Source organism: Puma concolor, chromosome A1 (genome assembly GCF_028749965.1).
Source record: "Puma concolor isolate L17-30 chromosome A1, mPumCon1.1.hap2, whole genome shotgun sequence".
NCBI lineage: Eukaryota > Metazoa > Chordata > Mammalia > Carnivora > Felidae > Puma > Puma concolor.
In genome coordinates, this window is record NC_141667.1 from 163,477,432 (window position 1) to 163,505,350 (window position 27,919).

The 27,919-nt window shown below is 40.6% G+C and overlaps 1 protein-coding gene across 2 annotated transcripts in view; it reads left to right on the plus strand.

Annotated features, from left to right (window-relative positions):
• Window positions 1-16,335: 16,335 nt before the first annotated feature.
• Window positions 16,336-27,919, plus strand: part of NALF1 (NALCN channel auxiliary factor 1) — a 631,361-nt gene continuing 619,777 nt past the window's right edge. Inside the window, exon 1 of one of the 2 annotated variants that reach the window (XM_086708434.1) lies at window positions 16,336-17,845. In XM_086708434.1, the coding sequence (XP_086564560.1) occupies window positions 16,910-17,845 (936 nt within the window). In that variant the 5' untranslated portion in view covers window positions 16,336-16,909. The remainder of the gene's footprint in view (window positions 17,846-27,919) is intronic. The other variant, XM_025924794.2, reaches the window with a different exon arrangement.

The window sequence follows — 27,919 nt, forward strand, 5'->3', positions numbered from 1 at the left end:
GACCAGAATTTTCTTTGTGGAAAATTTTCTGATTGTGAATTAAATGTCTTTAATGTGAAGCTATTCAGAGTGTATTGTGTTAGTTTGGGTTAAGTTTTGTGTTCCAAGAAATTTGCCAATTTTGCCTAAGTTGTCAGGTTTACTGTCATAGAATTGTTCATAACGTGTCGTGTTATTCTCTAGTGATTATAGAATTAGTAGTAATATCTAATCTTTCATCTTTATATTAGTGATGTTGTTTAATATAAGTAGTTAACATTTGTTGTGTGCCATGCATTTTCAAGGTAACACAAGTAAATAATTGTTGAACAGTCACTGAGTGCTAAGCACTGTTGTAGACACTCTTGTTGCCTAAACCTTGCGTCAATAGTGTGACCGAGTTGCCACTATTGCCCTGGTTTTACACACGAGGACACTGCAGCCGCTCAGGGTCTCAAGGCTGGTAGAGATGCAGCCAGCGTCTGAGCGCACAGCGACTGGCCCAGAATAGGCACTTGGAAGCTTGTCACCGCAAGTAGCCCTCACAACAGTTTTGGGAGCGAATACTCTCATTCATACTGCCTTTACAGATGAGGGTGTTGCATTTCAGTTAACCTGGGCTAATTAACCTGTAACAAGTCACAAACGTAGTAATCTGTGAAGACAGATTTAAACCTAACTGTGATGTCAAAAGCTTCTGCTAAGCATGTGGGGCTGTGTTCATTGTGCTTCAGGATGTAAGGGATGGCAGTGGTGGGTCATCTGCCCTGAGACTAGCACGGATGGTAACAGTAAGTGGAAACCAGTGCCAGAAGGATAGGTAACACACAAGGAAAAACTTTGGGGCTTTGGGCGCCTGGGTGGCTCGGTCGGTTAAGCAGCGGACTCTTGATTTTAGCTCAGGTCATGATCTTGCGGTTCATGAGTTTGAGTCCCGAGCTGGGTTCTGTGTTCATAGCGCTGAGCCTGCGCTTCAGATCCTGTCTCCCTCTCTTTGCCCCTCCCTCATGCTCCCTGTCAGTGCTCTCTGTCTCTCAAAAATAAATAGCTGTTAAAAATTTAAAAAGAAAAAAAGAAAAACTCCGGGCGGGGGGGTCAAGACCCACTTTGCTTCCTGCATTTCAAGTATAGAGTATTTGGATTTTGTTTAATTGTGTACCACATGCAAATGTCAGAGGCAGTCAGAGGTAATCACCACAAGATGAAATTGTGGGGTGTCACAATTTGATAACTTATGGGACGTCGGGTCTCTTAGCTGCGAGGGACAGAAAAATCACATTGTCCTAAGCAAAGAGTCAGCTTGTTGGCCCAGATAGCAACCAGTCTGTTGTAGATGTAGGTTTTGTCTAGTTTAGATTGACAAGTTGTGATGATGGTCTGAACACACGGCCCCACATTGTCTACTTCTAGCTCTGCTTCACTGTCCTTGTCTCCCGTAGTTGCTATGGCAATCCAGCCACTGGCATATCCTGTGCGAGTACTGTTCTCTCTTCCCAGGAGTTCTAAAAATCCTCAGATTGAACCTCATTGGCTCTTTGGAGTTCAGGCCCCTTTGTTAAACAGTCTCTCCCTTTCATCAGATGTGCTGTCGATGGAGAGGTCTGGGTTCCAGGCTCCCCTCTGGTGGATGCGAGGGAGTCTATACAGGACTCAGAAAGAGGAGCGTATGACCCCTTTCTCCTTTCCCACTGGAGATAACTCTTACCTAGGCATATTTCTTTTTAGTTTTACTACCTGTGTGTATCCCTGAACAACATACGCCGGTGCTATGGTTTTATCTGTGCACACTTGTGATTTAGTCCTTGTCATTGATGCATCATATTCCAGTTTACGGACAGACAACACTTTATTTACTTGTCCTCTAGTGTGCATGGGACATTTTTGGGGTTGTTTCCAGCCTGAGGAAACTATAAAAGTAATGTGGAGATCACACGCATATAGCCTATATGAAGGACACACATTTCTCAAGAACGTGTACCTAGAACTGAATTTCTGGGTCACAGGATATGCATGTTTTTACATTTAGAAATAGGGTCAAACTATGATCTAAAGTATTTGCATCCATGTACACCTGCTACCAGAAATGTGTGAGAATTCCTTTTGCTTTACATCTTGACCACTCAGTATTGCCAGATTTTTAAAAATTCTTTGTCCATCTGTTTGTATATAATTGTATCAAATTGTTGTTTTGTGTGATAGTTCTCTGATTAGTGAAGTTCAGCAACCTTGACATATGTTTATTAACCATGTGAATGTCCTTTTTTCTGAAGTACCTCTTTATTCTTTTACACATTTGTGTTGGATTTTATGTCTTTCTCATATATGTGCTGCCAATTTCTCTCTTTCTACAGATTTAAGTAATTTTTTTTGTATGAGGATACTAATTCATTCATGTGTAAATAATAGAAATTATGGGTAGTGTTGCTTGTGTCTTGCTTAAACAATTACTTCCTATCTTTAAGTACGGAAGGTATTTTCCTGTGTTCTGAGTTTTATCACTTTCCCCTTTACAGAGGGTTTTAATCAACTTGGAGTTGATTTTTGTTTTTGTAAGGTTAATGTCAACCTTTGCTTTTACCATATGTTAATACAGTTATTCTGTAACCATGTATTGACTTCAGTTATGAAAATGTTCATTGAAACATTTTCCACTCTCTTGCATGGCAGTGTCTCTCATACATGAAGCTTCTACCTAAGAAGGATCTGTTTCTGCTTCTGTACCTTCCATTCTTTCCTTTGGGTTTGAATGAGTATTTGTCATCCAGTACTACACTGTATTACTTATTACAACTTAATAATGAAGATGGCTGTGTAATTTGCTTTTCCAAACTAGACAGCTATGAGAATAAAAGAAGGCACAAAAATAAAATTATGTGAATTTTTGGAAATATTTATTTATGTGCAACTCAACTATTTTATATTGGGGAACCTATAGAAAGTTCTATTCAAAATTATTTTTAAAAATAAAAGTATCTGTGGCTTGGGGGATGGATCCAATAGGACATGGAGATTAAAGAGTATACTTAGTCATGGTGAAAAAAAAATAAAAATAAAATGAAAAAAGGAACCTAAAAAATAAAATTATTTCTGAAAAATAAAGTAGCATTTAGACAATATATCCATGGTCTTAGTCTGTTCCAGCTGCTGTAACAAAATACCCTAGACTGAAGAAATTCATTTGTCAGATCTGAGGTGTGGGAAGTCCAGGACTAGGGTGCCGGCAGATTCAGAGTCTTCCTGATTCACTGTGTTCCCTGGTTCCTCTCGTGTTGGAAAGGGCACAGGAGCTCTCTCCAGCCTCTTGGGAAGGACACTAACCCTCTTCCTGTGAGCTGGGCGTCCCCTGATCTAATCACCTTTAGAGGACCCACTTCCAAATACCATCACCTTGGGGATTAGCTTTCAACATACGAATTTTTTGGGGGGGAGACACAGACTTTCAGTCTATAGCAGTATTACACATATTAAAGCAAGTCTTTAAAATCTTTTTTGATTGTCAGCATTAAAAGGCAATAAGAACAGAATAATTAGTCTTGGTAATAGTTACAGAATCATTTCTTACCTATATCTGTTTGTAATAGCCTGTCACAGTTCTTTTTCAGAAATGAAGTTTTTGTTTTTCAACCCACTGTTATGTATAATTTATTGTAAAATCTACTGAAATGTTCAAATCTTTAATGTATGGTCAATAATTTTGTTTGTTGAGATCTTTGGCTTTTCTCTGTAAACCCAAGTTTTTTGGGAAAATGCTCCTTTCAGGTTTTGAATTGACTGGTAGGATTATAGCAAATTCTGTTAACTGGATAATTTTCTTGTCTCTTTAGAAAACATTAAATGTGTAATTATTTTACCAAAATGTTTTCCAGGTACTATTTTTTAGTTTCTATGCAATAATCATCTTTCTTTGAAAAAAATTTTATGTAAAAAATCACTATAAATCAGTGGATTCTTATTTAGGATCCTTTTGAATGTTTTACCAAATTTATATGTTTGGAAATCATAGGCCGCCTCTGTTTCATTCTGTCCCAGTCAGAACATAAATTTACTCAATTAAAATAGGAACTTCATCAAAAATTCTTCTCACAATCCGATATTCCAAATCGCACTTACAGAAGTTCAGAATTAAATTCTGTGTGCCATCTGAGCTCTCACTCTTTGATATGTTCCCTTTTTCCCTTCCTTTTGTCAGAGTAATTTTCAATGTCTTCTCGCTGGCCAGGTCTGTTTTCAGTAATTGCAAGTTGAGCGGTTATTCAAAAGCTGAAGCTTCTTAGCACTCTATTCACTGAATATTTGGATTAAAGATTTCTAACCAATTCTAAACAAAAGGGGGCCGATGTTTCAAGAACCTGTTTACAAAATAATTCAGTAATATAGGCTTGATCCATCCACTCCGTTTCTGAACTTTGCCACTTTTGATTGGTTATCTGAAGGCTTTGCTTTCTTTTTTTAATGTTTATTTATTTCTAAGACAGAGAGAGCCTGAGCAGGGGAGGGGCAGAGAGAGGGAGACACAGAATTGGAAGCAGGCTCCAGGGTCCCAGCTGTCAGCACAGAGCCCGACGTAGGGCTTGAACTCACAGTCTGTGAGATCATGACCTGAGCGGAAGGCGGAAGCTCAACCAACTGAGCTACCCAGGCACCCCTGAAGGCTTTGCTTTCTTAATTCTTCTAGACCACTATTAATTATTAGGCTACAGTTCCAACACTTTGTGGCCACATATTTCTGGTGTGTTTTCACTGTCAAAATGTTAATAGGATTATTTTTACCTTTCTCCTTGTAATTGTCCTTGTGACTTTTACATGGATTAGAATCTATTCTCTTTTATCCCTCTGTTGCAGGAGGTGAAGGGACGGCCCTGGGGTAGGGAGGATTTGCCCATTTCCTGGCTGGCTCCTGGGCTCCCTGCTCTGTTGTCCTCCGGCAGATTTACAGTCTGGCCTCCCTTCTCTCAGGTAGCTGTTCCTTGGTGTCTCAAAATGAGGTCTTTTCCAGGTCTTTTTTCCCCTTCTGTCCCATGCTGCACCCCCAGAGCTCATGGGCTTTGCTGCTTGGGAGCTGCCTCTCATCTTGCTTCTCGGGACTTCTGGGACCCGCTCCTCCTGGGAGTCTCCCCTTTGGGCCGTCGGCATCTTCTCTCCCTCGTCCTCCTTCTCTGCTCAGTTTGGACTTTGGCTCTCTCGTTGTCCCTTGGCACGAGTGACCATCTCGTCTTCTGGAGGAAAGCATTTGTGGGAATTTCAAAGGCTCTGGGCCCCTTTCTGCAGGTGGCATTGTTCGAAGCCCTGCCCCCCTGGGTATTTGTGCTCGGCAGCAACTGGCCGGCAAGCCTGGAGGGCTTCCTGGTGTTCCTGTAGCTCTCAGCCTTCCAGACTCCAGGCTCAACCCCCTCTCTGGGGGGCAAGAAAAGGTTGACCTTACGGTAGTTTCTGCAGCACTTACAGGTTGTGGATCAGTTCGTTTCTTGTCCTGTTTAGTTTATTCCCACCCCCCAGATACTGCTTTATGCTGGTTTGACCTCACGCATATGTTTCCTGGGGTCTTTTGAGATTCTTACTCATCTAGCTGTGTGGAATATACCGTCATCGTTTTTGCTTTCACTGTCCTAATTGATTCTTTTTCAGAAAGAATATTTTGGATATTCAAAGATTATGCTGCCAAAATGATCACATCGCTGGCTAATTACCCATTAATTTTCATTAAATGATAGGAAGTAGAAGTTCCCATTCTGCTTTTCAAACCCACCCCTCAGAGACAGCCACTGTTAAGCTTTTTTTTTTTTTTTTTTGGACTTTTAAAATATTTTATATAAACTTAAAAACAAATATATTCTGGTTCCTATGCACTGAAATGTTCCATCCCCAAATTTGTATGTTGAAGCCCCAACCACCACATGTGATGGTATTGGGAGTTGGGGCCTTGGGAAAGTAACTAAGATTAAATGAGGTCAGAAGGTAGGGTCCTTGTGATGTGATTAGTGCCCTTATAACAAGAGACAGTAGAGAGACTTCTTCCTATCTGTCTCCACCAGTGAGGACAGAGTGAGAAAGTGAGAAAGCCACTGTTAGCAACCCAGGAAGAGAGCCCTCACCTGAGAACTAAATCAACACCTTGATCTTGGACTTTCCAGCCTCTAGAACTATGAGAAATAAATTTCTGTTTTTCAAGTCACAGTCCATGGCATTTTGTTATGGCAGCCCAAGCTGACAAAAAAATCGGTATATTTGTGTTTTTACTTTATGCAATCTCATACATGCCGTTTTTTACATAACAATCGATTTTTAAATACAGACGTTTAGAGATTACTAACGACTGTTAAATTACTTTGCAAAACAGTTGTATCAGTTGACATTCTCCCTAACAATGAATTTGCTAAGAATGACTCTGCTTCACACACTACCTCTAGTATTGAATTCAATTAATCCGAGATGAATAATGCCAGATGATTTTGTATTTAGATGAAGCCTGAAGGTATTATTTGAACTAGAATGGTAATACTGTGACAAATATAGTGCTGTTTGTTCTAAAGTTAATATCTATCACAGTTCTGTTTATGACCCGTAGTCGCTAATTCTAGTCCATGGAAAAACACGCAATGGGGGCGAAACTCTAAGAATTTGAATGGGCCTGAAAAAACCAGATGAAACAGGTAAAATAGATAGTTAAGCACACCTTGTAAGTATCGAGACTTAGGGCATGCACCTGGAGAGCAAGCATTGGACACTTAGAAAAATTCAGGGTGTTAAAGGCTATGGGAAGAAAGGAGTGTCAGCAGGTTGACACTGGTCTGTCTGACAACAGGGACAACTCTGCTTTCAGCCTGTGATTGCAAAGCCTTAGCTGTCTAATAGTTGGGATCTTGCCTGGTTGGAAAAGCCAAACCTCCGGTCCTAAGCTAACTTAGAGAAAACGCTGGCAAGGAGGGGAGACCTTGAGATGTGTCCTGGTACCTGAGAGAACCCTGATTCCCAGAGTCCAAGCTCAGCACCCCCTGCCCATTTGTGCCAGAGGAGGAGCTCATTATAGTCAGGACGGTGCTGGGATGTAGCTCAGGGGCAGAGGAAGATCTGTGCCTTCTGACCCCAAGCCGTTGGTCCAGCATTGATCCAAATTGTCTGGAGGCACAGACTAAATTAGAGACTTGTAACTCAAAGGTCTGAGCCTGGATGCTTGTGAGTAAAGAAATGCACATTCATGGGCCAGATTCTAAATTCAGAGATTGTAATAATTGAGTGAAGCACCTGCATGTGAGCAGAGCCCACAAATTAGAAGTCAGAGCACAGATTTGGACAGTAAAATTGGCCGGGAAATCAGTGCTCACCCCAAGAATACAGCTATGCCTGGAAAGGAGTTTACCCTTGGACCGTTCAGTTACCCGAGCCAATAAAATGATCTCTGTTTGGACCTGTTTAGGATTCCCCCCCCCCCCGCCCCCTCCATCACTTTCTATAGAAGGAATCTTAACTGATGCTGCATGTGGCTAGCTGTCTCTGGTATAGTTGCATTATACAGGCATAAGCATCTTTCATGGAGCATGTTTTAGAAGAAAAGATAAGTGATGGGGCACCTGGATAGCTCAGTTTGTTAAGCATCCAATTACGGCTCAGGTCATGATCTCGCAGTTTGTGGGTTCATGCCCTGCACTGGGCTCTCTGCTGTCAGCTCACAGCCCTCTTCAGATCCTCTGTCTTCCTCTCTCTCTCTGCCCCTTCAATGTACTCTCTCTTTCAAAAATAAATAAACATTAAAAAAAATTTAGAAGAAAGGATCTGTGTGGTCCTGTTCAATTATTCTTTACACATACACATTTTCACTCAATAAATGTTGATATGTGCTGTTACTCTGTTAGCCGCAGAGTAAATGGAGAAAGACATTCTGCCCCTGAGGAGCTTACAACAAAGTGTTTTGTTGTTGTTGTTGTTGTTCTTAGAAGAGCAGATGTATAAGCAAACACAGGAAGTATTTATAGGCATATATCAGGATAGAAAGGTCTACAACAGATAATGTTCATCTGATATGAATGACTCATGATGGGGTTTTAGGAAGTCTGTGAACCCTGCAAAATTATGGGCAAAATATTGAGTATATGAGGATATAAGTAATTTTTTTGGGGGGGAGACCCTGAAGAGCTTTTGTCAGATAGTCAAAGAGATACTTCACCCCCAAACTGATTAAGAAGCACTGCTGTGTAGATTATTGTGGAAACACCAAAAAGGGAAGTAGTCAGTAGTAAAATGGCAACTCTATTTAGAACACATTGAAGACATGTTCGTATTTATATTCCTCAAAAAGTAGAGTATATAACTCAATATATATTGGTTAAATGGATCAACAAACAAGGAGCTCTATCTGGAATGGTAAAGCAGCACTTGGGTGGTTCTATGAGAATGTCACTGGGAAATACTGTACCAAACCGGATAATCCATTTGTATAATGGTGAGACTCTTCTTTTCTTTTAAAAGAAACAAACAAAAATCCTTGAAAATGTATTCTTAACCACTGCCACATGACCATTTATTATATTGTTTTCTACTGTGATCTTAAAAATCTTTATTTAGAATGACATCTAATACTTGCTATTGTTGAATCATTTTCCCGGAAATAATCACTAAATTTACCTTCTTTAAAATAAATTTCCTTTGTTACATTAACAGCTTCATCTGGTAACCTTATAAACATCTAAAACCAACATTAGTGGATATTATTTTTTTAATCTTTTTTTAACGTTTATTTTGGAGAGAGAGAGAGAGAGAGAGAGAGAGAGGGAGACAGAGCGCAAGTGGGGGAACCATGAAGGGCGCCTGGGTGGCTCAGTCAGTTAAGCGTCTGACCAGCTCAAGTCATGATCCTCATGATCTGACAGTTCATGAGTTGGAGCCCTGCATTGGGCTCTGTGCTGCAGCTCAGAGCCCGGGGCCTGCTTTGGATTTTGCATCTCCCTCTCTCTCTCTGCCCTCCCCCACTCACATTCTGTCTTTCTCTCTCTCAAAAATAAATAAACATTAAAAAAATATTAAAAAATTAAAACACCCCAAACTGAGATCATGACCTGAGCTGAAGTCAGATGCTTACCTGACAGAGCCACCCAGGTGCCCTTAGTGGATATTATTTTAGGGGAATGTATCTTCCCTTATTGGTAAGTTTGAAAGAAAATAGTCCCTATAACATGACAGATTTTGTAAGGATTCAAGTATAAGGTAGCTCCCTCTGTTAAAAGGGATAATTTCTTTCAGGAAAAATAATCTCACCTTGTTTTCAGGTATATGTAAATTAACTTGGAGAGACTTTCCATCTTTATAACAATCATCTTCCATATAGACACAGGCATATTTTTCCTACTGTTCAAATCTTTTATATTCTTCACTAACTTCTGTTCATTTCTCCATATGGACCTTGCTCTGTGAATCTTGGAAGACATGTTTTATCCTTGTCACTTTTTTACTTGCAAAACTCTATGTGTGTTTTGACATACATACTCAGCACAGTATTTGGCCAAAAATAAGCAATTTCTATGATGATGATGATCTCATTATGTGTGGTGCACTACATGCATTCGGTGGAAAGCATTCACGGAAGCACTTAAGTCTATATGTGCTAACTCTTAATCACAAATAATATTATTTAGCATTACATTCTCCAGCATTCTGAATCTTGATATTGTTTTAGAGTGCCTATTCTAATTTGACTAACACTGGCCACTCTATCCAGTGGGGCCTTCACCTTGAATAGAAGGATTCATTGGTTGTGCGAAGTTATCAAGAGGGACTTTTGAGAAATGCAGTTTCCCTGGACCTCATTTTAGTCCTACTGAAGCAGGTCTGTGGGGAGAGGCCCAAGGTTACCAATCCCTACTTGACTCTCTGCCCACCAGCCTTTGGAAACCAATGAGCTACATCACCTTGGAAGTATACAGAGAGGGAGCAAGTTCTAGTTTTGCTCAGTGAACCTAATTGAGTCCAGGTCAACTGAGGGCATCAAGAGACTCTGGCACATTGTTGCTAATTAACCAGAGTCCTCAGACACCTGATGGTGCCAGAACCTGCCTTTTTCTTTAACAGAGAGGTTATATTAGTAAACTCTAGTTGGCCTAAAAGCTAAAGGTTTAATCTTATCTTCTTTATAAATAAACAGGCTACTCTTTATTAGCTCTTTCTGTTTAATCTGCTTTTAAAAATACAGTTATGCTGGTCAAGAATTTGCACATTATCTATGAATTGTGAAAGCATAACATTCTTTTCCAGATCAATAGGTATATAAGAATGCAATTTATTTTCACTTATATGTGGTGCATAAATAGTGTATAATAAAGTCAAAGAGAATGTGCCTATTTTTGTGCACCCAGAAGACATTCAAAATGAAAAAAGAAAATGTCTCAGGGTGGTTATATATTTGATTTATGGGGTGGAAATATTCAAGCAGCGATTCTCACCAGAAAAAAAGATGTTAGATTTCACTTTCTCTGGTAAAATGGTTTGGCAGATGTTAACTCTAAGGAATTGGGGCAAATGTTTGAGAAGACAACCAGTGTATTGTTTTATATATTTTATAATGTAAAAACAGAGTAAGAAAACTGTCTCCCTTCTGATGCATAACAAACGTTGCCATTTAAATAGGAATAAAAGTACAGATTCCCATGAAAATAAGTCTAATCATATAAGAACTTGGAATTCTTTTAAAGATAGAAGCATAGATGCCATCCTGAACACAGTACACATGGAGTTCTGTGTGTAGATAATTTCTGCAGTGTTCTCTTGCAAAAAGCTCATCCTGTTGCCAGATCCCTCAAGATAATGTATTTGCAACTGTGTACTAGTCAGCAACCTCCTGAAATGTGCCTGTGCTATTAAACTACTCTGTGCCATTAGTCACACTCTCAGGTGAAACCCACGTAGGAGTTTCCAGACTCCACAGCCTGCTTTTTCTGATAAATGAAACCTACATTCCAGCCAAGCTATTTGCCCTTCTTTTTTACTGTGTTACATTTGAGCTGATAAGCCAACAAGGATCAACATTTACTAACCTGGTTAACACCTTCTCTGAATATATTTTATATCATGTTGATTTTAATGAACAGTGATGTTCCTGAAGACAGACTTTCAAAGCATTACCTACATTTCCTCAACGAATCCCGACCACATTCAGAAGAGCCAGTTTGCTTATTATACAGTGTCACTCATGATGGCACTCCATCCCTTCTCTCTAGTCTCGTCCTTGATACCCCCACATGCCCCTAGACTCTAGCGCAGCCCACTTGCCCATAAAATTCTCCCTGCTGGGTTCCTTCAAGCACCAGAGCCTTTGGACATTGGAGGTCTTCAAGAATCTTTTCTAATGTCACTCCATGACCCTGATAGCTTTCTATCCTGGGGTCCCTCTCAAAATCAGATTGGATTCAAGCCCTCCTCCGAAGTCTCCTAAATTGGTAATCCTTGAGCGTTCCTTATTGTATTGTGGTTGCCAGACTAGTCTTTTTCTCTGCTCCTTGACTAAACTTCCCAACGTCAGACATCTTGGTCTCCCCAGAGAACTGATGTACAGTGAGCGGAATAGGACGGGTTGTTGGCATTTTACTTGCAGAGGGCGTGTACCCTTGAAGTGTCTTACTTTAAAACATCTTAATTCATGGAAACTGTTAGAGGAAGGCAAGGTTCAGATTCCTTAAAAACAAAGAACAGACTATAGTCTATCGTAGAAAGAAAGTATTTCTGTCCCAATTATAAAAAAAAATCAGATAAAACAGTTATTTTAATGCAGTGTATCAGACTTTTACTAAGCATCATTGAAATATTTTGTGAGACATAATTTGACTAGATATGAATAACAACAAGATAAAAATAACAGTGCCTGGTTTTGGTTCTTCCCCTTGTTTGAGAGTAATGGACCTTTAATTTTATATATTGTTCATTTTTTAAAAATTTCCCCATTCCTAGTACTCTTTGTGATTTAATCACACACACACACACACACACACACACACACACAGAGAGAGAGAGAGAGAGAGAGAGAGAGAGATGCTAATGTTCTGAGACACTATTAGAATTTGTGTGTCTCTGATTAAAATTAACAATGCAATACTGAAGAGAAATTTGCATTATTATCTAATAAATGTGGATATGTGTGCTATCATACTTCCGACTTCAGTCCTTAAAAGTCTGGTTTAGTAAGTGTCACCAAATGGGATTTATAATATAAAATAAATGCTAGATGCTACAGAGTGGAAACAATGACTATATATGGGTGTTGGGATTACTTATAACTTTTAAAATTGATTATTTGTTGTAATTGTCTATAATGTACGTACAGTAGTTGTATAATAACAATATATATGAACACACAAATTCTGACATTGACCAGATTTAAACGATAGTTGTCAATTACCCGCTTAACTTTGTATTAGGCAGGGAAGTTAAGAGAGTTCAGCATTTTCTAGTCCCTTAAAAATATTCTGTGATGAGGTGGTGATTCTCAGGTGAGGAGTTCTGAGATTATAAATTCCTTGAATATAAAGAAAAAGTTACAGTTTCATCTTGGATGCCAGAACCTATCCCATACAGATGTGAATTAAGTAACTATTACTTTGGTGTGTTCCTAGAGCAGTGGTTCTCAGCTGCGGTGACCTTGCTCCCAGGCATTTGCCAATGCTCGCGGACATTTTGAGTGGCCAGAACTGGGGAGAGTTGGGTGTGCTACTGATGTTTGTGAGTAGAGAATATGAAGCTTGCTGAACCTTGTGCAAAATGTAGGACAGTTCCCTCCTCCCCGCAAAGAAGAATTATCTGACCCTGAACCTCAATAGAGGTGATGGCTGAGAAACACTGTTGGAGTAATTGTGAATAGCTTGATCCCAATAGTAGTGTTTGTCCTTAGCTTTAAAATACATCCCTTAGGAATTTCTATGAGTCTGTCAATAACAGGAGCATTCACTGAAGCACAGCTTCAGGCTTGCACATGAAACTTGAAGCTGCGAGTAAACGTGAAGTGGTTGTGTTGGGGAAGGGAGTTAGTAGAAGATGACAGTATACTGGACTTGGGAGAAGAAAGAGTATCTATTTTAAGAACAAATACGAGAGTTCCTTTCAGCAGAACTTTTGCCATATTTTTCTTGCAACAGAAACTTAAGGTCTTTTTCATATTCAACCAAGGAGCTTTCAATTACTGTGAACAAGAGTTTGACCTGAGCTGACAGTCCAAGCTGCCAGGCTTGGAGGCACATGGGGTGCAAAGGGCACTGGGTTGGGTGGCAGTGGGTTGCTGCACAGCTGGGCAGTGGTTGTCTGTGTAGGAATTTCAGCCTGAGAACCCTTAACAGCAGTCACTGTGCTCACCTTTTCCCTTTTAGGGTAGCAGGAGGGCTCCAATGGATTTCCCATATTCATGTTAAAATGCTAGCTGCCTTCAGATCACATTTGTGTTTTGGAACTCTGTTTGGTCTGCCTGTGAGCTTTCTGTGTGAGCTTTCTTAGCTCAGGGACCCTGTGGGCTTCCCGAGCCACGCATTTTCTGAACTTTCTATCTCGCGCAGGAGAGCTCAAGAGAAATATAAACCTGTCAAATTAGGAAGAAACAAACTGACAAAAAATGAAGGGTAGATAGGAGAAAGCAGTGAAATTAAATCATGCCACCCAGGTTTTAAACAACTAAATCTAGAGATAGAGATAAGGATAGATAGGCAACAGAGATAATCAAGAAAAAGTCGTCTTAACATTAACCTAAAAAATTTACAAAATCCTCACGTTGAGTTTATAAGAAGAAAGGCCTTGAATTATTGCATTCCATCTAGATTTCATCACAAGGGCACACAACCAGTTCAAAACGACAGGGAGAGAGAATCATCTCAGGATTTAGAATGTGATATGTTCACTTTCAGGTTCTGCAGAATCTCCTATTGCATAATAGCAATGCAGACTTCAGATAATATCTTCCGCATATATTTATTTATACAATAGAAAATGCCAGACCTATACTCACGTCCACAAGCCGACTTTATGTTGTATTTAAATCTGGTTTGGTTTAAGAGGGTTGAAAATTTAAATTTAAGAGAAGAGTAATCCCGATAAGAGGGGGGAAGAATGCTTTCTAAAATTTTAAGGGATTTTTTCCAAAGGATATCGTGGTCTACGTCACTCGTTGAGAAAAGAATATTTTATTCAATGCCAAAATATCTAAGCTATCAGAAGAGAGAAGAATTCAAAGACTATCTCTTCAGCTGAAGCTGGGTTCACATACAAAGCTCAGAAAAAAAAAAGTTTTATTCCATGTTTAATCTTCAACAGAACCTCAATTTTTGCTTATTTAAAAGATGCTTTGAGGTAAGGATAAACTTGCCATAGGATATATATATCGGTTAGTTTCTATATCTCCTATGTAGTTAAAAAAATTTAACATGTTGAAATCCAAAGTGCCAGAATGATATACCTACACGAATGGTCTTTTTAACACATTACATGACACGGAAAAATCAACCAGCCCTCAGACTGCACCAAGCTTTGATGGTTACCGCGTACGTTTTATATGAACTAAGGATTCATGTTTAGTAAAATTTAGTATGTATCTTATGCGCGGAAAGGGCTGCCTGGTTGAATCCTGCCCTTTACGGTTTTCAACTTGCCATTAAAAAAGAAAAGAAAAGACCCCCTTCTCCATGTGCCAACACTCACAGTCCCCCCTGAGAGGAAAATGAATAGGAATGGGGATCCATCCTTCTGGTTTTCCCGAGATATTTAATTAGAACGATGGCACATAGTATTGCCCATGTGAGTGTGCACCGGACAGAGTATGTAGGTCATTAGGAAGCAGAGGAAGGAAGGTTGACCCGTAAGTGGCCGGGTGGAGCAAACCCCTGCCCTAGGTGACAGCTAGAGAGAGCTGGAGACGGAGCTGCGCTCCGGGTGTGCGCACCGGGGAGCTGGCCCCACGCGGCCTTCTGTTCCCGCCCCCGGTGGGAGCGGGGAGGGGGGGACGGAGTGGGCAGGGCCTTCGGGTAAAAGGATACGTTTGCCCACAGTTTCGTCCGGCACGGCAGGAGCCGGGAGCGAGGGGGACCCCAGGTTTTCCCAGCGCGTCTGTTGCTTTGCATTCTCGGAACTCCCGGAGCCAACGCTAAGGGGCACCAGAGGCTCGGGCTGCAGCGGCCGCCTCCGGGGCAGCCCGGCAGCCCGCTGCTGCGGAAGTCCTGGCGGTAGCGAAGCCGGACTCAGTGGGGGCTGGGGCGCACCCCTTCCGAGGGGGGGAGGTCCCGGGGGTCTGGGATGCTCCAGATACAGGAGGAATCCTCCGTGGTCAGGACGTCGAACCGGGAGCAGAGCGCTAGGCGGCCACCCCCGGTAGCCCAGGTCTTCTTAACTGTTTTTTCCTGAGACCCTGTGAGGTTGCCTGTAACCTCCTAATTTTATTTTGGAATATGTCGCTGTAACATACGCAGCTACGACTGTAGATAACAGGTGCGCGCACACACACAGCATCCCTTCCAAACACTAAAATCATCTGACAATTCAATACACTGGAGGCTGTTGATCTCCAGTTGTCTGGGGCTCCCTAGGCACCTGCAGAGAGCAAATGTCCTCTCCTGTCTTGTCCAGGCCATTCGTATTTACTCTCTTGCCCCCATCCTTTCTTCTGACCTCCATCATTCCTTAGTGGAGAAGGCAGTACCCAGACCCTCGCCCCGCCGGAAACCTCCCAAGTGCCGCCCGCCCGCCCGCCGCTCGGACTTTCTCCGGAGGCAGAGCGGGAGCGGGAAATGCTGTAGACATTAGCCGGCATCCTCGGCCGTGCGCTCGGCATTCTGACCTCGGTCAGTGGGAGAAGAGAAAACCCTAAAGCGGCCTCGGAGCTCCGGCGGGGCCCGCGGGCGCAGCCGGCCCCCACCCCGCCGGCCCCCGAGCGTCCTCGCCCTCCCGCTGCGCCCGGGGCCCAGTCCGGTGCCAATGCGCCAGGATGGAGAGATCTCCGCGCGGGAGGAGATGACGCAAAAGCCAGTGCTCCCCCCCAAAAAAGTGTTTCTCCAGGACGAAGATGGCGGCAACTTAGCCGGGGACTGAAGATGACTGTGGCTCTCGGGAGGCCCAGCCCAGGCGATTCGGCCCCGAGGTCCGGGGGAGGCGGCGTCAGCAGTCGGAGCCCGGCCGCGGCGGCGCCCGCGGGCAGACCTGCGGCGGCGGCGGCGGCGGCGGCGGCGGCGGCGGCGGCGGCGGCAGTTCGAGCGCGGGGTGGGGGGTGGGGGGGAGGGAGAGCCCTGCTGGCGGCGGCTGCCCAGGCTCCGGACTCGGGGAGAGCGAGCGAGAAGTAGGAGCAGGCGGAGGAGGAGAGAAAGGAGAAGGAGAGGAAGGAGGAGGAAGAGGAGGAGGAGGAGGAGGAGGAGGAGGAGGAGGAGAAGAGGAGCGGAGCTGGGGAGGCGCTCTGGTCGCCGTCAGTGGGCAGCGGAGACGCGGCATGCCCCTGGCAGGGGAGAGCGGGCTGTCCTCAGCGGGGCCATGGGGACCCGCGCTGTGACAATGCCTGGGTGAGAGAGGATCAGCGCCAGCCACCCCACCACCTCCACCATCACCTCCTGCACTCAGCTCACCACCGGCCACCAGCCCCTGCCTCCTCCGACTGCCTCTCTCTCTCTCTCTCCCTCTCTCTCTCTCTCTCTCTCTCTTTCTCTCTCTCCATTATTGTTTTCCACTCTACAGACGATGGGGTCGGCTTATGATTAGGTCGGGAGCAAGTCAGATCTTCCTCCAAAGATTGGTAATATTTATGTAGGCAAAAAGAGAAAGGAGAAATAGAGAGAGAGAGGGAGAGAGAGAGAGAGAGAGGGAGAGAGAGAGAGAGAGAACCGGGAGGAGGGGATAAGGAAATTAAACCCTTTAAGTCAATGCATATTGTGGTGACACCGGCACAGGAGCCCTCACGGTGGAGTCGGCCAGGGCTGTGCGTTCCCAAAATATGACCAGGGGTGCTTGGATGTGTCGGCAGTATGACGACGGCTTAAAAATCTGGTTGGCCGCACCCCGGGAGAACGAGAAACCGTTCATCGATTCAGAGAGGGCTCAGAAATGGCGACTGTCTCTGGCATCTCTCTTGTTTTTCACAGTCCTGCTCTCTGATCACTTGTGGTTCTGCGCCGAGGCCAAGCTGACCCGGGCCCGGGACAAGGAGCAGCAGCAGCAGCAGCAGCAACATCAGCAGCATCAGCAGCAGCAGCGGCAGCAGCAGCAGCGGCAGCGGCAGCAGCAGCAGCAGCAGCAGCAGCGGCAGCGGCAGCAGGAGCCCTCCTGGCCCGCGCTCCTGGCGAGCATGGGGGAGTCCTCGCCCGCCGCCCAGGCGCACAGACTCCTCTCCGCCTCCTCGTCCCCCACCCTGCCCCCCTCCCCGGGAGACGGCGGCGGCGGCAAGGGCGACCGAGGCAAAAACAACCGGAGCAAGGCTCTTTTTCTAGGAAACTCTGCCAAACCGCTGTGGCGCCTGGAGACTTGTTACCCCCAGGGCGCCTCTTCGGGCCAGTGCTTCACGGTGGAGAGCGCGGACGCCGTGTGCGCCAGGAACTGGAGTCGGGGGGTGGCGGCCGCGGGGGAGGAGCAGCAGGTGAGGGGGACGCATCCAACTCCGCTCTGGAACTTGTCAGATTTTTACCTTTCGTTTTGTAATTCCTACACACTTTGGGAATTGTTCTCGGGGTTATCCAGTCCCAACACTTTGAACTGTAGTCTGGATGTGGTGCTCAAGGAGGGCGGCGAGATGGCCACTTGCCGGCAGTGCGTCGAGGCTTACCAAGACTACGACCACCACGCTCAGGAGAAATACGAAGAGTTTGAGAGTGTGCTCCATAAATATTTACAGTCGGAGGAGTACTCGGTGAAATCCTGTCCTGAAGACTGTAAGGTAGGAACAGTGGGTTTTTTTTTTCGCCCCCTCTTGAGCTTTACTGTCTGTGTGTGTTTGGCCGGAGACGTCCTCTAGAGTTTTAAAATAGTTTTTTTTTTTTTTTTTGACTCTGGTTTTGTTACTTCACTTGTTGTTTTTGTGGTTAGGAGGGCCTGACTTGCTTAAGTTGGGAGCACCTTGAGGATTGCCGGTGGACTGGTGCCATCTGGGAATACTTGGAAGCTCAGGAAAGACCCTGGCGTTCTGAGATGATAAAGCTGATGCTTTGCTATCTGTTAGATCTATGCAGTTGGTTCAAACTCTGTTACCATTTTTTTTAATGGAATTTGAATGCAGCTTGTTAGGCAGACAGATGGAACTGGATACTGATGACCCCAGATAAAATCAGTCAGTGACAGGCATGTGTGGTTTGGCTTATGGACCTGCACACATGTTCTTTCTGATATAGTGACATCATTAAGTTGGTTGGCCAGAGGGACAAAAGAAAGTGTTTGTAGTTGTTTATGCAGGAAGAATGAAAAAGCATTTTACTTGTTTCACAGGGGTAATTCTGGTTGTTTGGGAAGTATGGAGGCCTACCTAAGTGTATTTATTCACCATAAGTTTCCTGTTTTCTCTTAGACATTTGTATAATAACTGATCTGAGACTCATTATGAGTAGAAAGTTTTATTTAAATATCTGGTGATCGATGAACAGTATTAGCTAATTTAACACACCTTACGTAATTAGCTTTAATTATCAGGATCCTCTACAGAAGTGCTAAATGGCAAATGCTAGATGCTATGAGCTCCTTAATAGAGTGTATTATATTCAGCCTCTTCCTGTTGAATATAATAATGGATATAATACTTGCTGATTGACAAAGGAGAAGCCAATGCAAGTTTCTTAAGAAATGGTCAATGTAATTAATCAAGGGCGCCAGTGCCAGTAGAAGTGTCTCTGTCCGTGGTGCTGAAATGAGATTTGCCCCAGAGCTCTGTTGAAGATGAATATACTGCAGTGACCTTTTAGTAGGGAAGAAATGATGACAGAATCTCAATAAGCCTTTATGTTTCATCCCAGGGGTAATCTCTTAAACAGCACAAGAAAATACTATTGCTTTTCAGAAGAAAAAAATACACCACAGTCTCTTCCTTTCTCTTGACTACTCTCCCAAGTCCACTCAGGAACAGAACTGTCCCTCTTCTGCCTCACTTGCTTTGTATTGGGGAAGTGTAATCAAGGGCAGTATGGATCAAAGGCTTTTGTGATACTTTGACTAGAGAACTGGGCAAAGGGATACCTGTTTAAAATGAACATAGTTCAAGGGCTGTATTTTACTTTGGATTGATTAATTGTGCTTTTGACAATTAAGCTAAACTCAAACTAAACTTCCTTTGTCAACATTCTTTAAAAGACTAGAAATAGGGCTTCTTTTCAGATAGTAATACTGAGTTTACAACATTAATCTGGAATGCTACTTCACTAGATAAATGGATCTTAAACTTTCTGTTTTTCTTAAACATACCACTATAACTCATGCCTGGGGATCAAACTTACTCTTAATGGCAGAAGTTAATGAATGACTAGCATATTTATTGCATAGTTATTTATTTTGACAAGATATGTTGCCTCAGAATTGTAAAGATAAGGACACTCATGTGTCTGCTAATTACACTGCTAATAAAAAGGTTGCAAAGATTTCACTGTAGTTATGTTCAAAAGTGGTAGCTTGTAATAATATAATTTTGTTTGCCTCCCTGAATGCAAACTTTTATACAAATTTCTAGTAATCCCAATTTGCATAGGACAGTATTTAAAACATAGTCTGTATTGTCAGTAGACGGCAACATATTTTCAGATAAACATGTCAAATAGATTTTTGTTCAAATACCCAGATTTTAAATATATGTAAATGTTTATCTTCTCCTTGACCTGACATAAATCTCAACTTTATAACTATGTTATCATTCATCGCTATAAAGTATAGTGTAGGTTAAACTAACTTGTGATGTTGTAAACTACTTCTGTATTGTGTATCTGTATAAAATAGTCATCATTAACTGCATACACAAAGGCATATTATACAAATATCAGTTCCTTTTCTTCACATGGAAAAGTAAATACAGACAATTGAATTTCTTATCTCCACCACACAGAATTTGTTACCCACGATGTCTTGGAGCTATTTCTTGGTTGTGTGATTTCAGTTGATTTGTCAATCTGACATATTTATTCCACAGTAACTGTTTTCAAAAATTACAGTTTCAAATTTAAGGTGTCAGTGTTTTTGGTTGATAACTCACAAATCAATTGCTTAGTTTTTTAGTTTAATGTATGATTTGTTTTTGATTCTGCAACGGCCACAAACATATCTAAATACAAACTATGTTATATGGCTTCAAATGCTACTTGCACACATTTGTAGGATGTGTGTGAGTTATTTCTAAACATACTTATTTCAAACTTATGATTATGAAATGAGGACTATCATCAAGGGCCTTGTTCAGAATATACATTCTATGTGAAATTTTCCATATTTTAAGGTAGCCACAAAGTCCTAGGCTACATTAAAAGTAAATGCATTATATTTCTGGGATTGGTAATGTATTCATGAAAAAATCCAGTTTTGATAGTTTATAAATATATTTACAGAGTTATAGACATAAAATACTTAATGATATTAGGTATACAAACTATTGTAATTCATATTTTAGGATAAACATACTAAATTTATTGTACTGATATATAATCAAATGATCAATGCAGTTATTTCTAGCTTTTAAAAGTTAGGACATATATTAATTACCTTCTAGTTTTATATTCTAGTCACCCCCCCATTTAGAAAACTGCCAATAGCATGTATGTGTAAAATTAAACTAGATTAAATTTAATTTCTATTTAACTTTTTAAAAAGGCTTTTTGATCCATTATGTTGAAAAAAAAAACACCTTACTATTAATCTAATACAATAATAAGGTCTTGAGTCCAAAGTAATTGGAGATCAAATACAGCTTGGATTTACTTTAGCAAACCTTTGTATTTCAACATATAATAGAAATCATTTGTATCCAAGAAAATTTCTTACTATTCTGAGAAATAGCTGGTTTAATTTTTTTAAAGAAAATATACACATTTATCTAGGAAGTAATTTATGAAAAAATAAAGAATAAAAATTATTGTATGTGTCATTTACATTATAACATTCAAGCTGCTATATTACATAAAGCAGCAAAAATTATATGACAGTGATTCACAGTGTTTTTCAAAATAGTGTTTTTTGATGTTTAATAAGAATCTAACATATTTAAAAAAATTTTAAGCTAGGTGATATTATTAAAAGTATAATGTTCTAAGATATAAAATTACGTATGTACATGATTAACATACTTGATTTTTTTTACTTAAATGAAGATTTTCCCTTAAATATGCCATTCTTTAGCTTGTAAGCACTCTTGAAAATTTATATTATAAAAATGTATATATTATAAAAATTAATGTTATACAATGTGTAAAAATTGTATACATATATTATATATGTATATAAATATACTCAGGGAATACAAAATTCTGTGTGAACAGGTGAGTTTTTGTTACTGCTAGCTTTATTTACTTACTATACCTTAAGACAGATGGTCAGCGAAAGCAGGTTTGAGGTTAGATTCTAACATAAATCATTACATCATCTGTATTTTAGTTCTGTCGGCACAAGTCTAATCTTTATACTCTCTAGAATATATGCATTCTCATATTTTTAGTTTTATAGTCTCATATTAAAGCAGATTCTATTGCCTATTTTTATTTAACAGACATTGACCAAAGAGATGCTCTGCCAGTGTTAGGCATATGTAACAATTCTGATAACTGAAGCTTTCTGTAATATTTGCAGGAACCACTTACAAACAGTAACCAATTTGATAACGTAGAATTTGGGTTACATAATTTGCAGTTTGAAAAAAAAGGCATTTCTTAAGTTCTTATTTATTTTGGTGTCATGCACTATAAATTCTTAAGAAATAATATTTTTAAAGAAAATCAAATATCTTACAATTCTTTCTACTAAAATATTATTTTGCTGTTGATTAAGTGCAATGGTGGGTATTATGACACTGTTCAGAAGTGTGGAATGAATCTGCAAATACGACTTTTTATATTCTACCACTTAATTATTTTCATCTGAAAAATCAAATAGTCTAACCATGCAGATGATCACTTTAACCATTAATAAGGTAATTTATAAGATGAACACCATGATCATAATCATTTTTATGATCCAGATTTTTTATTTATTATGTTTTTGCTCTGTATGCAACTACTGATTTATGATCTGTGTTTTATTTTTATAGGGAAACACCCCAAAATTTATCTTAATATTAGATGCCTGTTTTATAGACTATCTTAATATTAGATGCTTGTTTTATAGACTAAAGAACAAATATTTTTACTTTGAGCTTGTAACTGGGTCAGATTAGTAGCTATATAGGGCATATCCACAAAGTTTCAATAATTGCCGTTATACATTGGTTAATCACTGTAATTAGATGAAGTTGGTGTCTGCATATGCAAGGTGAATTAAGTGTGAAGGAAAGGAGATCAAAGAATTCTTTCAGCCCAGTGCTCCTCCACATACATATCACAATACATTAAGATATCTTTTCTTGCTAAGTTGATCATGCAAGAACAAATATACACATAACTATTTCAAACAAGAGAACATTTGGTTTGAATTATCTGACCTGTTGCTTTAATTTCCATTCCTAATTTCCTGTTTAAATCTTTATCTTCTATATCAACCTCACATGAACTCAGCACCAAACATTTTGTCATTTGTTTTATTTATATTGATATATACTGCGGAGATGGTTCTTCAATATCAGTGAACATTTAGGCTGGATCATGGCCCTTGGGGTCACGCTGGAATGTCCCGGGGATCTGTGAAGAAGATCTTAGTGCCAAAGGGATTCTGATTTCATTGGTCTGGCTTGTGTCATGGGCTTGGCATTTCTAGTTTTCCTGGTGACTCTCATGTGATGAGAATGGAGCTCAGATATTTTTGAAAAGTGGGACAGGTAACAGGACATAGCCAGAGTGCAGGGGAGCAAATATGTAGCAACTAGATTGAGGGAATAGATGAAAAACGATCCGGCTGGGTGAAAAGGGAAAGAGACATGCCCAGAGAGAACGTGGAGAGAAGGAGTTGGATGCAGAGAAGACCAGAGATTTGAATGTTTGAGGATGGGCCCATTGGCTATGGCAATTCTTTCTTTTAGGGAGAACTGGGTCACCATACTAGTGTTCAATAATGGGCTGATCACATGAGCACAGAACTCAATGATTATCTTCCTGAGACTGATCAGCTATTTGATTAGAGGAGCCCCAGTCTCATTACTTTTGTCTGTAATTTTAGCCTATGTAAATGGCTAAAGTTCAGACTTTTTAAAAAGTACATGGTTGGTTGTGAGAGAAAACATTTTGGCTTTTCATAGCATTAAATAATTAATTTTATCAATCCTAGGAAATTATAATTCTTTTTCACTTCTATTGTAATGATAAGCCATGGTTTTTTTGTTTGTTTTTGTTTTTTTAACTTATTTCTATATTACTGTAGTAACTACTTGACATTCATAAGCAGTCACGGATTACAACAGCTTAATTTAGGAATTAGTTTTAAGAGGATCTTATTGTTCTGTTTGGAAATGATTGTAATATGAATCATTTCATTTTTAACATTTTAGATTATAAGATGCTGTGAAACATTAAATTTCAGTTTTATCTCATAGGAATTAAATGTAATTACAATCCAAATAATGGAATTTCTTTAATGAAATGTAAATTTACTCTGATTCTTTACAACTGGAAACAAGAGATAGTTAACATTTGTCTTTCTTTAGTAATAAATAATTCGCAATTTGCAGTACGTATTGTGTTGGACTACATGAAAATATTTAATCCTTGGTTGTTTAAAGTGTGAAAAGGTAATGATTAATCCCCACCACCCCTTGGTAGTCTGTTTCTACATTCAATCATCTATAGACAAAATGTCGTCTCAGCTACCAGAGTCGGTAAAAAAAAAAAAAAAAGTTTTACAAACATGGAAGTTTACTGTCTGTCTCAACACTGGTACTGATTTTAGCAGTGGCAGTAGCATGTCCACACATAAAACATGATGGGTAAATGCAAGTCGGTTCTATGGAAATGCCTGGGGATTAGGTGTGTCAGCTGCTTCACTCCGTACAAGAGGGAAAACGGGCTTTAGTCAAAACTGTGTCTCCACCCTCCAGTTTTCTTACCTTCCTCTCATGGCCCCTGGAAGCCGAATGTTCCAGCCTTGCATCCCATGGGAAACGCAAAGTTAAGGGGTCTTTCTTTGTATCCCTACCGCCATCAAAAGTGATCAGTCTCTTTCTCACTGAACTATCACTGGCTTAGTTTATTTGAAAAAAAAAATTGAACTCAGGTGTAAATGGATGATCATGACAACGGATTAGCTATTGCAGAAAATGACTTGAATCACTCGTAAGTTTAAGTGCTGGAGCAAACTTCAACAGTAGCTGTTTAATAAGCTTTAGAGCTCATCAGGAGTCAGAAACTTGTCTAATCCGTTTAATCTTTGCATCATCTCTATATGAGGTAATTTTATCCCAGATTTTACAGATGAGTAAAGTGAGGACATAGAGTTGACTATTCCAAGGTCAAACAGCTGGGCAGTTTTAAAGATCAAGTTTGGGGCGCCTGGGTGGCTCAGTCGGTTAAGCGTCTGACTTCGGCTCAGGTCATGATCTCACAGCTCATGAGTTCGAGCCCCGTGTTGGGCTCTGTGCTGGCAGCTCGGAGCCTGGAACCTGCTTCGGACTCTGTGTCTCCCTCTCTCTCTCCCCCTCCTGTGCTCATGCTCTGTCTCTCTCTGTCTCAAAGCTAAATAAACATTAAAAAAAATAAAGATCAAGTTCACTTTGTCACTTTAATGTATTTTCTTTTATTATGAGCATTACAAACATAACCAAGGAGTGAAAAGATCAGCATAATAAGTCCACATATACCTCCACGTCGATTTAACAACTGTTAAAAATCTTGCTGTAGGAAATAGCTCTAGGGAGATGTTCATGCTCAGTTGTGAAGGACCATATATCCCATGCTAAGGTCTTTGAGTTTTATTGTCTGTATGATAAAATATCAGGCAGGAATTTTTTTTTTTTAATTTTTTTTTTCAACGTTTATTTATTTTTGGGACAGAGAGAGACAGAGCATGAACGGGGGAGGGGCAGAGAGAGAGGGAGACACAGAATCGGAAACAGGCTCCAGGCTCTGAGCCATCAGCCCAGAGCCCGACGCGGGGCTCGAACCCACGGACTGCGAGATCGTGACCTGGCTGAAGTCGGACGCTTAACCGACTGCGCCACCCAGGCGCCCCTCAGGCAGGAATTTTAATCAAGAAGGATTCTTTTGGGATGCTTTGTTTTTCTCAAAAATTAGCTTTGGCAACAATGTGATAATAGGCAGGAACAGGGTGAAGTAATGCCAGAGAGATCTGTTCAGAATCTCAGTATTCCTTAGGGGTAATATGATGGCTATAAGTCAGTATTCTTCATCAGAACTTTCTTAAAAAAATTTTTTTTTAACGTTTATTCATTTTTTGATAGAGACAGAGCATGAGTTGGGGAGGGGCCGAAAGAGGAGGAGACACAGAATCTGAAGCAGGCAGCTTCTGAACTGACAGCACAGAGCCAGACGCAGGGCTCGAACTCACGGACTGTGAAATCATGACCTGAGCTGAAGTCAGACGCTTAACCGACTGAGCCACCCAGGAGGCCCTTTCATCAGAACTTTCTATGGCAAAATAAATGTTTTATACTCCACCCTGTCCAATATGGTAGCCCCTAGCTGTGTGTGGCTACTAAGCAGTTGAAATGTGGCTAGGGTGAATGAAGTTCTGGATTTTAAATTTTATTTAAACTTAAATTAGTCTACATTTAAATAGCCTCAGTGTCTAGTGGCTACCATGTTGGGCAGAATGACTACAGTGACTATGAAAGTGGAGAAGAAAGGCAAGATTCGGGAGCCTTTTCTCGTTTCAAACTTACCGACTGTAGAGGAAAGATGTGATTCAAAATTTATAAAAAGTGAGATTATGGATGTTGATACCTTCTGTTAATTAATTAATCAATTAACTGATGTTTGTTTATTTATTTATTTATTTATTTATTTAGAGAATGTGAGCAGGGGAGGGGCAGAGGGAAGGAGGGAGAGAGAGAGAATCCCAGGCAGGCTCTGTGCTGTCAGGGCAGAGCTTGACGTGGGTCTTGACCCCACAAACCTTGAGATCATGACCTGAGCTGTAATCAAGAGTCAGATGCCTAACTCACTGAGCCACCCAGGAACCCTGGTGTTGATACCATTTGAAGAGATAAGATACAGAGGGAAGAATGAGTTGGAATTGAGATTGTTGAAAGAAACAAGGACTTCATTTTTATAGATAATTATAGCAGGAGATACCCAGTAGATCGCACACCATGTGATAGGAAGTTTGGTGGTGAAGTTCACACTCTACAAATGCGTTTGATTTGGGAAGCTATGGACAGAGATTAGATGACTTAGCAAAAATTATATGGACAGAAAGCCAAAGATGAATCCTGAGGAAGAACAACATCTGAGGGTTTGAGCTGAAAAGGGACCAGACAAGGAGACAGAGAAGAATGAGGAATAAGAGTGAAGATGTGAGGGAGAAGGATGAATGTGCAAGAGAGAGGAGGGAGAGGGAGAAGCAGAGGAAGAGGGGACGGAGAAAGAATCATGAGAATGTGCTAATCTGAAAGGTATAGGGATGGATTTTAAGAAAGGTGCAGAATCAGTCAGGAGTGTCTTACCTTGCAGATAGGACACATAGGATGAGCCCAGGACTAGGTCACTGGATTTGGCAATTATTTTCCTTATTGATTATGAGAGTAGTTTTGATAGATTGGTAGGGAGAGATATCAAATTGTGATGGACTAAGGAATAAATTGGAGCTGAGATAAAGGCTCGTCTGAACTACTCTTCCTTAAGAGAGAAAAGAGGAGGAGAACGGGGTAGGTGGAAAGATGTGGAATTTGAAGAAGTAAGTATTTTATGATGCAATAAACTTTAGAATATTCATAACTTTTGATCTAGGACCCAGATAGGTATACGAGACAGAGAGTACCAGACTCACAAAAAAATGAGCGATGGCACCAGATCCCAAAGAAGAGGTGATAGGCTCCCATCTATTCTTAGCCTTGGGTAGGAGGAGAGGTTGTATCTGTGTGCATTCTGCTGTACATCTCAGATCCCTTGTTTTGTTTATGTTTTGAACAAGAACAAAACTTTAATTTCAGAATGTCAGAAAACAAACACATTTGTCATCTTGAATATGCTTAAATGTAGTAGGAAATTCCTTTTCAAATAATATAAAATAACTACTGATTGTAAATATCAACAATTACATGCTATGAGTTACTGTACACATTTTATTTAGGAATATGTTGCCCTGGGGTTTAATTGTGTATTTAGGGAATCCGCTGAATTGAATGAGGCCATTTCTTTATAGGATTTCTTTAAAAAATTATTGAATTAGAAATAGAAATTAATTTTAAACTGAAGAGAGAATACAGTATAATGGTTAAAAGAATAAATGAGGATAGTCTGGGTTCAGCTCTTTAGATTCACCATTTATTAGTTACATGTTATCACCCAAGTTACTTAAAATAGGGATTTTAGTATCTCTCTCTATAAGATGGTAACATGGAAGAAATCAAAAGACTCCCATGCATATAAATATACCCAACCTAGGACTTGATGATGCCCAACAAATGGTGACAAGTTATTAAAAGCCATGGGGGAAAAAGCTATGAGAAAATCAGTAAAATTAGCATAGTCTTCTCTTGAGATCTCACAGACATTTTTCTGGTAAACAACACTCATTTACCAGAGTTTTATAAGCAGACTTTTCATCTTGCATGATAACATTCTGAGCTTTATTACATCTACATTCCTTCTGCTTCTCTAGAAAGGTGAATAAATTATTGAACAATCCTACAATAAAACAGAAAACAAAAGTTCATCTGGAGCGAAAATAT